Genomic DNA, 12,052 nt, shown 5'->3' with positions numbered 1-12,052 from the left:
TATATTTGAGAGCATATTGATCACAATCCTGTTTTAAAGGGTCACTGAGTAAACCATAAACCTGTGAAATCAACATGTTTACAAAAGAGCCAAAGAACATGGACTTCCTGCAGGCAAGATTGTTATACATCTCAAACGAAGAAAACATTAAATCTTTTATTTTATGGACTTTTCGTGCTCCGATTTTGATCAATCAATGTCTCCGTGCGTAATCTGTTAAATTTTATTGTAACTTGGGTACTTACTGCTTGTTGTACTCCATGGGTTTGGCCGTAATGGTGTTAATGCTAAAGAGTCGTTTTCCTGAACAACTAAATGCTGTATTAAAATCGAAGTAAACATACACAAGTGTAAGACACCAAGCAATCAGTAACAGTGTGTTTGTAAATTTAGTTATATTCCATACTTGGATGCACAGATAAAGTAAAGATAACTGGTCGATACAGAATGTATCAACAATCATAAGGTCCCATTTCAATGCAAACAACATCAAGTTATCTATGTCCTTGTCTGGTATTTTGTGCTCGAAATACGTTGGCATAATATTTTGGAAGTTTTGTTACTGGTATTTTGTCGTTTGATAATTTCCAATAAGTAAGTAGCTGTCTAAATGTTATGGTGGGGAAAACTCTTGCTCATGCAGATAGGAGTGGCTCAACCTCTCATTGTGTTTACTTACCTTACTGGAAGAACAATTGTCAATGTTAGAAAGACCGTTATTTCTTATCTCTCGAGGTGGAAGTTTCTCAGACCAGTCCTAAGGAAAGGGGAAACAAATTAATACCATTATATCTTGAGGTTGACATGTTCTGATATTCCCCCAGCCTGCCTTGCAGGACCAATCAATCTACAAATCAATCAATTAATCAATCCGTCAACAAACCAATCAATCAAAATCTAACGAGTCAGAATTGACCTGGGTTCCGGTGTGGTATGAGATTATGTACCCCGGAGATTCGATGCCCCCCCCACCCCCATATTGCATACGTGTACAATCTTCTGAAAGCGCCCTCTTTTGAAACATCTTCTTTCAGCCCGTGTTTATTTCCAATATGGGGTGGAATATCCGGCGGACAGAAACCCCTGTGACACCGGGTCCCAAAGGCCTTTATACCCATTTCCGGGGGTCATCGGGCCTTACACATTCATATTGTATTATATTGTAAATAACAGCTTTGGTTTAGAAACTGTGGAAATGAATGAACGTTATCGTTGATCCTTGACCCATCGGTCTTTACTCTGCTGACGAATCCCCAATCTTTGCGGGCATTCGGTTAGCTCAGTGGCTTCTTCCCTGCACTTCACCCTCTGTAGACCCCAGTTCGAATCCTGCTTCAGCCTAGAGCCAACAGTGGATTGGGTTTTCAGTCTCTATGCATTTTGCGTATAGGTTTTGTATACAATTATTTGCATCCACAACTGGTATTTGGTACAACACCATTGTCTTCTCTAAACCGGTGTATTCAGGCCTCTGAGTCACAGTGCTATATAGTCGCTTTTTAGTGTCATTTGGTTTCATATACCAGAAACATAACTATTGATAAAAAAATACTATTGAGGTACACCCCGTGTCCGACTTTTCTCACCAGTGTTATCCTGCCCGTCTCTTTCTGCCTCTTCTTGTAAAACGAAGGCTTGTGCCAGATGTGTTCCACAATGACCACGACGAAGGACAGCACCGCCCCGAGTATTAAGACATAGAAGGCCCCTGCTATCTGGTCCAGATTGATGTCCGTGGCCCGGGATTGGGCGTTCATGTTGTCCATCTCCTCGGGGCAGCTGGACTCCCGATCGAACCACTTCTTCCGTAGCTCCGCTATATGGCCCTCCTCCTGCATTTTTAGAATTCTGTTATAAGAAATAATAACAAAACTGAGTTCTTATAATGCACTATATATAATATGGGTGCCTCTAATCAGTTGGTGTTGACAGGCACTGTATGGAAATAATACTCAAAATGAATGTTAGCATTAAAACTTACTTGGTATTCGAGCAATGGATAGCTGATGACAGTACAACATTGTGAGAAACGGCTCCCTCTCTGAAGTAAAGTTTTTCACAGATTTGTTTTTATGCATGTTGGGGTACACCAAGGGGAGATTACTATTTTACAATTACCAGAGGTGTCAAGTGCCTTAAGACGACAGGTATGGACCCATTTATACAGCACTCTTGTGTGGAGACAGGACAGAATCTGCTTTCGGCATTGCCAAAACACCGGGATAACCCTTTTTTTCTAGTATAAGTGTACCGAAGATGGGCTGTTCTTAGGGCATTGAACAACACTCTGGACCTACAGCTTTACGTCCCGCCGAACGACAAAGGAATAACAGTATTTGATACTGAAGGACACAAATGCCTTGAGTGGGACCCACACCCAGACTCTTTGACAGACCTACTCGAATTCGGTGTTTGGACAGGTCGCTCCACAAATAGCCTAAAAAAGTTTTTAAAAAGGCAAAACAGTGGATGTTTGGTTTTGGCTAGACAACTGAAATTTTCAGGCCCATGCGGTTGAATATGGAGTTTTTGTGGTGTAAGGGGTTTTAAGTTTATCTCTCCTAAACCCATCAATTCGTATTATGTTGAAGTTTGGAGGATTTTGTGGTATAAAAGCACTTACACCAGTGATATCTTGTCTCTCCATGGAGCGTGTTGTGGTGTAGCGATGCCGTACCCTTTCAGGTTAAACGGCTTGCCAACTGTCATGACATTACATTCCTTCTGCTTGATATAGTCCAGGATGGGTGCGTCCCAGAAAAATGCGTACTCCTCGTTCTGTACCCTCTTGTAACCCGCCTCTGCGTTAGGCACCCAGGGGTTGACATCGGAGTCGGACATGAAGCTCCACATCCGCTCGTACGTGGGCTGGTTTTTCCGCTTCTCGAAGAAGCGGGCCAGGCTGCTGTTGACGATGGTTCCGTAGACGACGGTCTTCTGCATGGCCAGGTCCTCCAGGGAGTTGATGGGGTTCTCCATGCGGGTGACGGTCAGGAAGGCGGCAAGGTTGGCGGTGTAGGTGGCTGTTATGATGAGGGCAAAGAACCACCAGAAGGCGCTCAGGACACGGCCAGAGATGGACAGAGGAGAGGTATCGCCACCTACGGTTAAACAAACACACCAAAAACAGGGTGTGAACCTTTTGATCTCCCGGAAGATATTTAGGTCAGCTTGACCCTGACAGTGGTCAGGACCACTACGACCCCGAGTCCAGATCAATATGACCTGGAATGTTTTAGAGTGTGAATTATACTTATTACTTATTATCCTTATTACCAAAGATGGACAGGGGAGAGGTATTGCCACCTACAGTGAAACAGACCCCACAAAACAGAATGTGAAACTTTGTTCTTTCGGAAAATAATCAGGAAAGGACCCAGAAAAGGACCACTGCAACCCGGAATCAAGGTCAATTGTGGATGTGAACCTTTGATCTATCAGAAGACAATCAGATCAGCCTGACCCTGAAATGGGTCTGGACCACTGCCACCACGATCAATTCTGACCTGTGATGTGTTTATAGACCGAACTACACACTGTGACAAACCAGTGAAAACAACAATGGTTTTTGTGTTTTTTGCTTGCTTTCATCGAAATAAGCAACTGTATGCTATTTTCTTGAACTTGACCAAACTTCAAGTGGGTGTGATTTTCAATTTCATGGAGAAGTGACACTCTTGTTTAAACTTCTTACAACGTGAGCTCTCAGATTCAATTCAAGTCAATATTTATTTCATAATCATCTTATTAAGATAAATACTGTATACAAAATACTACATAGATAAGCAAAATAATAAACACAGATGATGGAGTAAAAATGGTTATTCTATGTGAAGCCTATTTCGATAGTTAAAAATATCCGATCTTTAAAATACTTACCCTGCTGCATGCAAGACGCGAAGGCAAACCACATGCTGTTTTTCAAGTCAAATGCGTCTTGGTTATTGGAGTTTTCCCGCCTAAAACTACTGTACGGACTGAGTCGGTCTACGATATAGATCAATATCCCGACCACAAAGAGCGAGGCAAGGACGCAGCCCCACACGTTGAAATCCAATGGCTCCAGGAAGGCAAAGATGTTGGTCTTCTTCTGTGGTTTACGCATGAGAATTCCCACACCGTAGTTCATGTAGGGCTTGGTGAAGTCTACTACTGCCTCCCGGTCAGAGTTGATGACCATGCCGGCCACGGCAAGCTCAGCCCGCTGCAAAGAAAAAACAAGTGAGGGGAGAATTTCATCGATAAATTGTTCCGCAGTTAGAGGGTTTTGATACCATCTGTAGATTAAGTTTTTAGCCATGACATCCCTGCTCACTGTGAATGAAGATGTATATATTAATTTACGTGTACAAGTTTTAGCTTAACTAATTTTCAAGTTATTATTAAGAAAAAAACACGAAAAAAAAACACAGAGCTTTGTTTTCAGGAGATAAACAAAATTTTCTTCTTGATATTGTTTTACTTATTTCTCAAAAACTACAGCACCGCGGCAAGTAAATATTCTAAGGGAATTTTTCTACCATCGTTATATTTAAACCGTGTAAAGTAATGTAAATCTGTGACGTTTTGGTTTTGTGCTGTACAAAAAGTACCAAAATCTTTAAGACATGTGCACTTTAATGAACTGTCATCTGTCATAGTAAAAAATATAAGAGCCCTGTTATATGTACATACATGAGATATTGCAAAATAATGAAGAAGCTTAGCGCGTTGATTTAGTTTTCAATTAGATACGAAGTGCAAATTTACCACAGAATGCACTATGACTAATGACCTCTCCGCAACGAGCACTTGGTGGCGCACTATATTAATTCCAACCGCGTTTAACTCAATACGGTCTATTTACAATATACTCCACGAGTTGAGTTTATTATAGTTTTAAAGCCATATACTTACACGGTAGTACACTTCTCCAATCAGCCCATTCCACGTCCCATCTTCAGTCTTTCCACCGTAGAGCCCATCGGGTACAAGGTACAGTTCGTATTTAATGTTCAGCTCCCTTGCAATAAAATCCAGCATGTCGATGCAGAAACCAGAATACTTGTGGCCGTTCACTGTCTCATCCCGGCTGACAAAGGGTGCCTCCTGAGTAATTGTGAATATCAAACGACAAATACCTCATCCATATGTGTTCATACCAAATGATGAAGTATGCATAGCAATAATTATGAGGTAAGGGTATCAATTTAAGAAGATGTGTACCATAAGACGTTACTCATACATTAAATGATTAGATTCATGCGTTATAATGATGACATTATTAGATTATTATTATTATTAACAAATAAAGAAGTTTGCTAGACAAACTTGCAAATCTTTTGGATATAAAAACATATCGTTTGCATATCAATATTGATGAAAATTATTGCTTGAAAGCCTTTACTTATAAGTGAGGGTGGCAACGAAATAGTGTGCTTTAGTACTGTGCAGTGCCGATATGCAGACTGACGCAAACAATGCATACAATTATTTTGACTCCCCAAAATGCTAAACCATTAGACAGTGTGACTTAAGACCTACTTGAACGAAAATGTCACGTCGTGAACTTTGCTGAATTTCACTTAAAATGTTTTCAATGAACAAGGAAATCGACTCATATGATTATAAAAATTGTTATTGTGTAAAAAAACAATCATTTCGAATGCCCTTATCCAGCGCTTTTCTGAGAGATTTGCGAAAAGCCCCGTTACGTAATCACTCTCAAAACGTCATAAGTGGGAGCTCCAATTTGTAAAGCCGCTTTGTTGCAGCGTGGATTTTTTAATCGATAATTACGAAAAAAATTGTGAACAAGTGCATTGTAAACAAGTTAAAATAACATTTCCGTTGAAAACATTCCGCTCAGGTAGCTGTTTAAGTGCAGTTATAGACGTGCAACATAATCTTGACATGCATTTTTACTTTTAGTGCAAGGTGTTTAGAAGACAACTATTCTCCCAATATCTTACCACTACTGTTACAATACGCAGGGTTGTATTGTTACTGATGAAAGGCTCAAAACTCCGCGTAAAGGGAGTTTTGACCAAATTCAGTCGATTGTCCGGGTCCCATGATCCAATCTAAAAAGAAACAGACAAAGTTTCATATAGGAAAAACCTAGTAATACAATTGAAAAGTCTTTATTCTGCACCATGTAACAAGAAACAACCATTAGGTTCAGCCATACATTAACACCTGTGAGCCATGAAGTTCAACATGCCTACGTTACGTTTAAAACAAACCAAGGGTGACATGGTCCATAGTGGTCATTCACTGTTTTCACAGATTACTCTGCTTTATACATTTTTATGACATTTGACCCCGTCTCTGTGTCCTCACCTTCCATGCCTTGGTTTGATTCAGTCGACTTTCGACTGTGATGATATCCACAGCGATCTCATCATTCAGGTTGGTGTGGTTGTATCGAATGTTACCCATCAGTCCATTCGTTTCCGTCTGTCAACGGTAATAAAAAATGAAGTTGACTTCGAGTAGCTTGTCTTTAAGGCACTGTACACTTTTCTTTCTGAAGAGGCCAGACAAGCTTAGGCTTCTTGTCTGCAACCTCCCCATACTATAATTAAGTTCCGATAATTAGTTGTCATTTACATTGTACATGTTCTACCTAGTGGTATGAAAAATAAACCTAAAACCTAAAACCATTACTCAAAATAGTTGTTAGCATTTGAAGTTACTTGGTAATGAGCAAGGTTGAGCCGTGATTGTATAAAAAAAAATGTGAGAAGCGGCTCCCCCTGAATTAAGGTAGTTTTTTTTTTAAATAAAAAGGTAATTACAGGTACACTTATAAGCACACAAATTTGTGCTACAAGGGTTTTCTACCTTTATTCTCTGATAACTTCGATTGTATACTGACACTTTTGTTTTGTGATATTTTTTCACCTGTAAAATTATGCCTCCCTAGCTTAGAATCTTTCAACTCTAGATATTGTTGTATTTCTGGTTCGTTATTCTCACCCTGTGAAGGAGCTTTCTTAGTCTGGTGCCTCCTTTCCACGTTCGAGGCTTACTCTCGTAGCATTGTTGGCTCTCGGGTTCTATGTACTTGTCTCTTTCTACCAGCTCGTCTAAGGCCACCGCGAGGACCCGCACAGCGTCGTACATGTAGGCTGCTTTGAACTGTGTGTGTAATTGAGTGAAGTGGTACAATATAAATCAAAACAAAAAAGACGCTGTCGACTAGCTAAGACTAGGGGAAAATGTGGGTCTTGAGAGCCCGTTGAAGGCTTGGACATTGTTGGAGTACCTGATTTGGATAGGTAAGCTATTCCATATGGGGAGCAGAAATGGAAAAGGCCCTGTCACCTGCAGGTTTATGCGTTTTCTCGTACACTACGTGTCAAGATCTGAGATTTGGTTGCCTGTAAAGGAAGATCCTGTTGATGTCACTTACATTCGAAATTGTGAAAATACAAAACTGTTAGCCTGACCTGGACGGTGTTGAGGTACCCAGGGGAGAGGTACGTGGCGTTCACGTCGTCCTCACGGTCGACGTCCTCGTACAGTATCCGCCAAGCGTTGTAGAACTCCTGAGGTTGTATTTGAACTTTGACCTGCTGTTTAATGAGCGTGACGATCCCCGTGGATCCGTTTAGGAATCTCATGCCGCCATCTTCGATGATTTCCTGGGGGAGGGGTAGGCGGTAAGAGGGTGTTGTTAGGCTGGAAATTCTAAATAAAAATCACAGTACCATACAATGAGGATTGACTCAGTTTGTCTTCATTGATATCCAATGCGAGATTTTGAAACGCCAGGTGGCAACAGACATAGGAGCCTTTTTCGGAAAAGGCTAGCTTGGCGCTCGCAGTTTTGTGGCAGTTGCGCGTGCTTTGCCTAAGCGCCCAAGGCTTCAGACCAGAGAACGGAGCCTGAAGTCGAAGCCGTGGCTTCGTAAAGGGCATGGTGGTAGAGGACTTACCAGGTAAATCCATCCTGGAAATGTGAGCACGCTTAGAAGGACGTTTACAAAGGCAAAACCTGGCGAGTCTGCTGCTATCTAGCACTCAAACATGTACGATATTATGAGTGTGTACACTTTTCCGAGAGCTATAGATTAGATCTGCTGCCACCTAGCGCCCTCAAAAACCCACCTTCTAATTTAAACCCAAAATACCTTAAATGGATAACACATCTTTGTTTTGCGGAAGTGCTTCAAAATTCAAGTCTTGTTGAAAATGTCCTAAAGACGATAAGTTTCAAAATAGCAGAAAGTAAGTTTAAAATCAAAACCAGGAAGTGGCATTCTAAAAGTGTGAGCCTACCCCGGTAGTCGTGAAACCTCCGGGTTCGTCATCCACCAATGTGTCCCAGTCCTGTTGCCGGAAGAAGAAACATTATCAACACCCAATTAATTATAAATGCAATTCTTATCAACCTTGTGATCCGTGATCCAGTTTTTTACATTCTCAGAAGCTTGTATAACTTCACAAAAAGGAAAAGTAACGGGGTGAACATCGTTGATTTAAAAACGGCATCATGTAAAAGAATAATATTACAAACTGGTGAAACATATTGGGCTAGATTACCATTTGGGGGTAAGGTCGGGTTACAGTTTTAGTCAAATCACACTTTGGGATGGCTAACAACATTGACCCAAACCGAAGACAGACAGTTCTTACTGGTTGTATAAAATGAAACTTCGAGGAGTCTTTTTTATGTTTATGAACGGAGCTCTAGAAATCGCCAGGAGTCGCCAGGATGGGCTGCTGAGCATTATAACTTAGGACTAGTCTTAGGAGATACTAAAAATGTATGCCTATAGTCCTAAGTTAGGGCGAGTAACTCGTCCTAAGTCTAGTCTTAACTCTTTGTGAAACCCACCCCAGGACTACTTGTCGAATCTAAGGCCGTGTCCAACTTAAGTGCTCCGGCTATGGCTTTAACTATGATTATGGCTGACGTAGCCACTACCAAAGCCATCAATTCGGACATGACCTTAAGATTGTGTCTCGACGTCTTGCGAGATAAATTATCACGACAAATGTCCTTGCCCCATAATTAGTTTTCGTCCATTTCGCCAGATAAATGATCTCGTATCTGAATGGATATTAAGTGGGAGGCACTTACAGAACTCCGTAGTAAATATGTGTCCTTAACATTATTTGTACGTTAGGAACATTATTGCCAGTAGCAAAGGGACCAAAGGCCCCAAGGCCACAGTTATAATAGGTTAACTTTTTTCCTCTGGGCATGTTTTGCTGGCTCTACTATGTTCCCTTGTCATTTTGATTAATGTCTTGCTCTGTGTTGTATCATTGCCATGTCTGAATGCCGAGTAAATAATAATGGGAATGGTTATAGAAAAATCATTCTACGACTCGGAACGTTTGGGTGTGTTGAGTATATTGCCCGGACGGCAATTATGAACAGGACTTCGTGCACATGCATCGGAACTATCCATACCATCCCTTACATGATGAGTCAAAAAGTCATGCTAACCATGCCAGTGTACAATGCAACAGCAAATCGAAATATCCAAGCACAATTAATGTAATACACAAACCTACAATGTTCAGACTCAAATCCCGGTTCAATTCCATTTTTTTGTATAGCTTTACAAAGCTCATAGCGAGAACTTTGATGAATTGGCTTAGCATGAACGAATTTCGAATTTTAGTTACAGGAAAAGCAGGCCTAGCTTAAGCATTGATCTATGGCAGACAGTTACGAGAATCTTAAACGATTTCTATGAAATTGACTCCTGGATACTGAAAATGAACATTGTGGTTCAACAAATTAACCATAACAGAATGTTATCGTCATTATACATAACACAGGCCTCCCTCTTGTGGTTGATTATTAGTAGAGTTTTTTTTTAGCTAGAGCAAATTAGCGCACTAATGCCGAGGTAATTGTAAGTGAAAATGATTTTCTTTCAAAGTGCCAATGATATTAAGTGTTAATCAAAATGGTTAGTCTCCTGAAACCAATGTAAAGAAGTTTGTATAATAGATTAGTTTCTTAGTGAATGTCAGATGTTAAAGATGTTACTTAATCAACTACGTACACCAGCGTTATCAAAGTGATCCACCGATTTTACCAAGTTGCTATCGATAACAAGGAATGCAATAAACCCAGCTCTAACTTGTTTCATGTTAAAGAAAAATGGAAACAGAAGCTATTAAAACGTACATAGCCTTCACCCCAAATGGAATCTTGTTTATACTACTTTAAAGGGAAGGTACACGTTTGGTAATTACTCCAAACAAATATTAACTTAAAAGCTGACTTGGTAACGAGCATTGGAGAGCTGTTGATAGTATAAAACATTGTGGGAAACGACTCCCTCTGAAATAACGTAGTTTTTGAGAAAGAGGTAATTTCTCACTAAAATAATAAAAAGACTTCTAGCTAGAAGTCTTTTATTCCTATCTGAAAGCGCACTAATTCGTCCAACGAGGGTGTTTTTTCTTTCATCATTTTCTCGCAACTTTGATGACCAATTGAGCCCAAATTTGCACAGGCTTGTTATTTTATGCTTATGATAGGATACACCAAGTGCACCGAGAAGACTGGTCTTTGACAATTACCAAACGTGTACCTTCCCATCTGAGAGTGAGGAAACCAAGGGTAACGTCAAAAGGCCCATTTCTAATTTTTTACTTGGTTTACCCATCAGCTCAAATGTGACATGGTTGTTATTCAAGGGTGAATTTGTGATTAGTTCATATTGGTCAAAGGTGTTAAGAAAGCATTGTTAGTAGTAAGCCAAGCAAGCAAACTAACCAGCGATCCGACAGCGTTGTCTACGCTCATCTGTATACAAAATGAGAGGAGAAACGAGTAGACTGAGGTGGTGTCATGGTGCAAACAACACATAAAACACTTACATGTAGGTGTGTGGGATAATGTACACTTTCAAATCTTGCCCAGTTGACAGAAATCCGGATCAGAGTTGATTCGAATCCGGGTCAGAGTTGACTCGAATCCGGGTCAGAGCTGACACGACTCTCGGAAAAAGTTGACTCCAATCCGAGTCAGAGTTTACTCAAATCCGAGTCAGATGTAATGTAGAGTTTTGAAAAATGCCAAATTCCGGGTGAATTTGACCTGAATAGTGGTCAGGTTTGATCGGAGTCTGGGTCTATTTGACCTGTATTTGAGTCGGTTCCAATCAATCAGTACTAAGACCCTGCGTTACCCCGTTCCTTGGTCTATTTTATGCGAAAAACATGTCAATTCTAGTTCGCTTACCCCTTGAAGTCAGATTCAGGTCAACTTTGAACAACAAGTTTTGAAAGTATACAGGAAGGCTTGAAATGGGCGGGATTGGGCGCTTTACAGCTGCATGGCTAGTACAATGGGCCATGCATATAACTTTGCGTACAATTTGATGCATTTTTACTTTAAAGACACTGGACACTTCAGCTCAATTGGTCGTCCAAGTTGCGAGATAACTATGAAAGAAAAAAACACCCTTGTCACACGAAGTTTTGTGCTTTCAGATGCTTGATTTCGAGACCTCAAATTCTAAATCTGAGGTCTTGAAATCAAATTCGTGGAAAATTACTTCTTTCCTCGAAAACTACGTCACTTCAGAGGGAGCCGTTTCTCACAATGTTTTATACTATCATTCTCTCCCAATTACTCGTTACCAAGTTAGGTTTTATGATCATAATTATTTTTGAGTAATTACCAATAGTGTCCACTGCCTTTAACACAAAAGCTTACAATTTTCTTGGCAAATGCATATTTTAAAGTAAAGTGGAAATTAGAATTGCATAGTGTAGGTCTAACAAGGTTAAACCTTTCTTTCAAACTAAAAAGGCACCCAATTACACCCTTCAAAAAGGATTGAATAATTTAAAGTAACAACATAGCCTTTATACAAGGAAACAGTCAAACAATTAGGACCAATAAACACATTTGGTGTCCATCAAAACTTTCCACCCTTTGATTAAACAAGCCATCTTTTCAGCTTAGTTTTAAATTTAAGAATACCATAATTGCTTCCCTACACACATTAGTACAAGGTTCATTCGAGTGTATACGCTCTTTGCGTGTTTATGAAGGATAAGTCATTGAACGCTACTAACTGCCCGAGGCTGC

The 12,052-nt window shown here is 40.3% G+C and overlaps 1 protein-coding gene across 1 annotated transcript in view; it reads right to left on the bottom strand.

The window, feature by feature from the left end:
- LOC139939185 (glutamate receptor ionotropic, kainate 2-like) overlaps positions 1 to 12,052 on the bottom strand; it is a 104,256-nt gene that overhangs the window by 4,436 nt on the left and 87,768 nt on the right. The window contains exons 6-17 of the mRNA XM_071934960.1: positions 10,730 to 10,759; positions 8,266 to 8,316; positions 7,434 to 7,628; positions 6,961 to 7,122; positions 6,322 to 6,438; positions 5,952 to 6,062; positions 4,897 to 5,088; positions 3,880 to 4,204; positions 2,624 to 3,101; positions 1,587 to 1,848; positions 680 to 757; positions 246 to 318 (exon numbers count right to left, since the gene is read on the bottom strand). Coding sequence (XP_071791061.1) covers positions 246 to 318; positions 680 to 757; positions 1,587 to 1,848; positions 2,624 to 3,101; positions 3,880 to 4,204; positions 4,897 to 5,088; positions 5,952 to 6,062; positions 6,322 to 6,438; positions 6,961 to 7,122; positions 7,434 to 7,628; positions 8,266 to 8,316; positions 10,730 to 10,759 — 2,074 coding nt within the window. The remainder of the gene's footprint in view (positions 1 to 245; positions 319 to 679; positions 758 to 1,586; positions 1,849 to 2,623; positions 3,102 to 3,879; positions 4,205 to 4,896; positions 5,089 to 5,951; positions 6,063 to 6,321; positions 6,439 to 6,960; positions 7,123 to 7,433; positions 7,629 to 8,265; positions 8,317 to 10,729; positions 10,760 to 12,052) is intronic.

This window comes from Asterias amurensis, chromosome 6, assembly GCF_032118995.1.
Source record: "Asterias amurensis chromosome 6, ASM3211899v1".
Lineage (NCBI taxonomy): Eukaryota > Metazoa > Echinodermata > Asteroidea > Forcipulatida > Asteriidae > Asterias > Asterias amurensis.
This window is presented reverse-complemented; position numbering and strand designations above follow the sequence as displayed.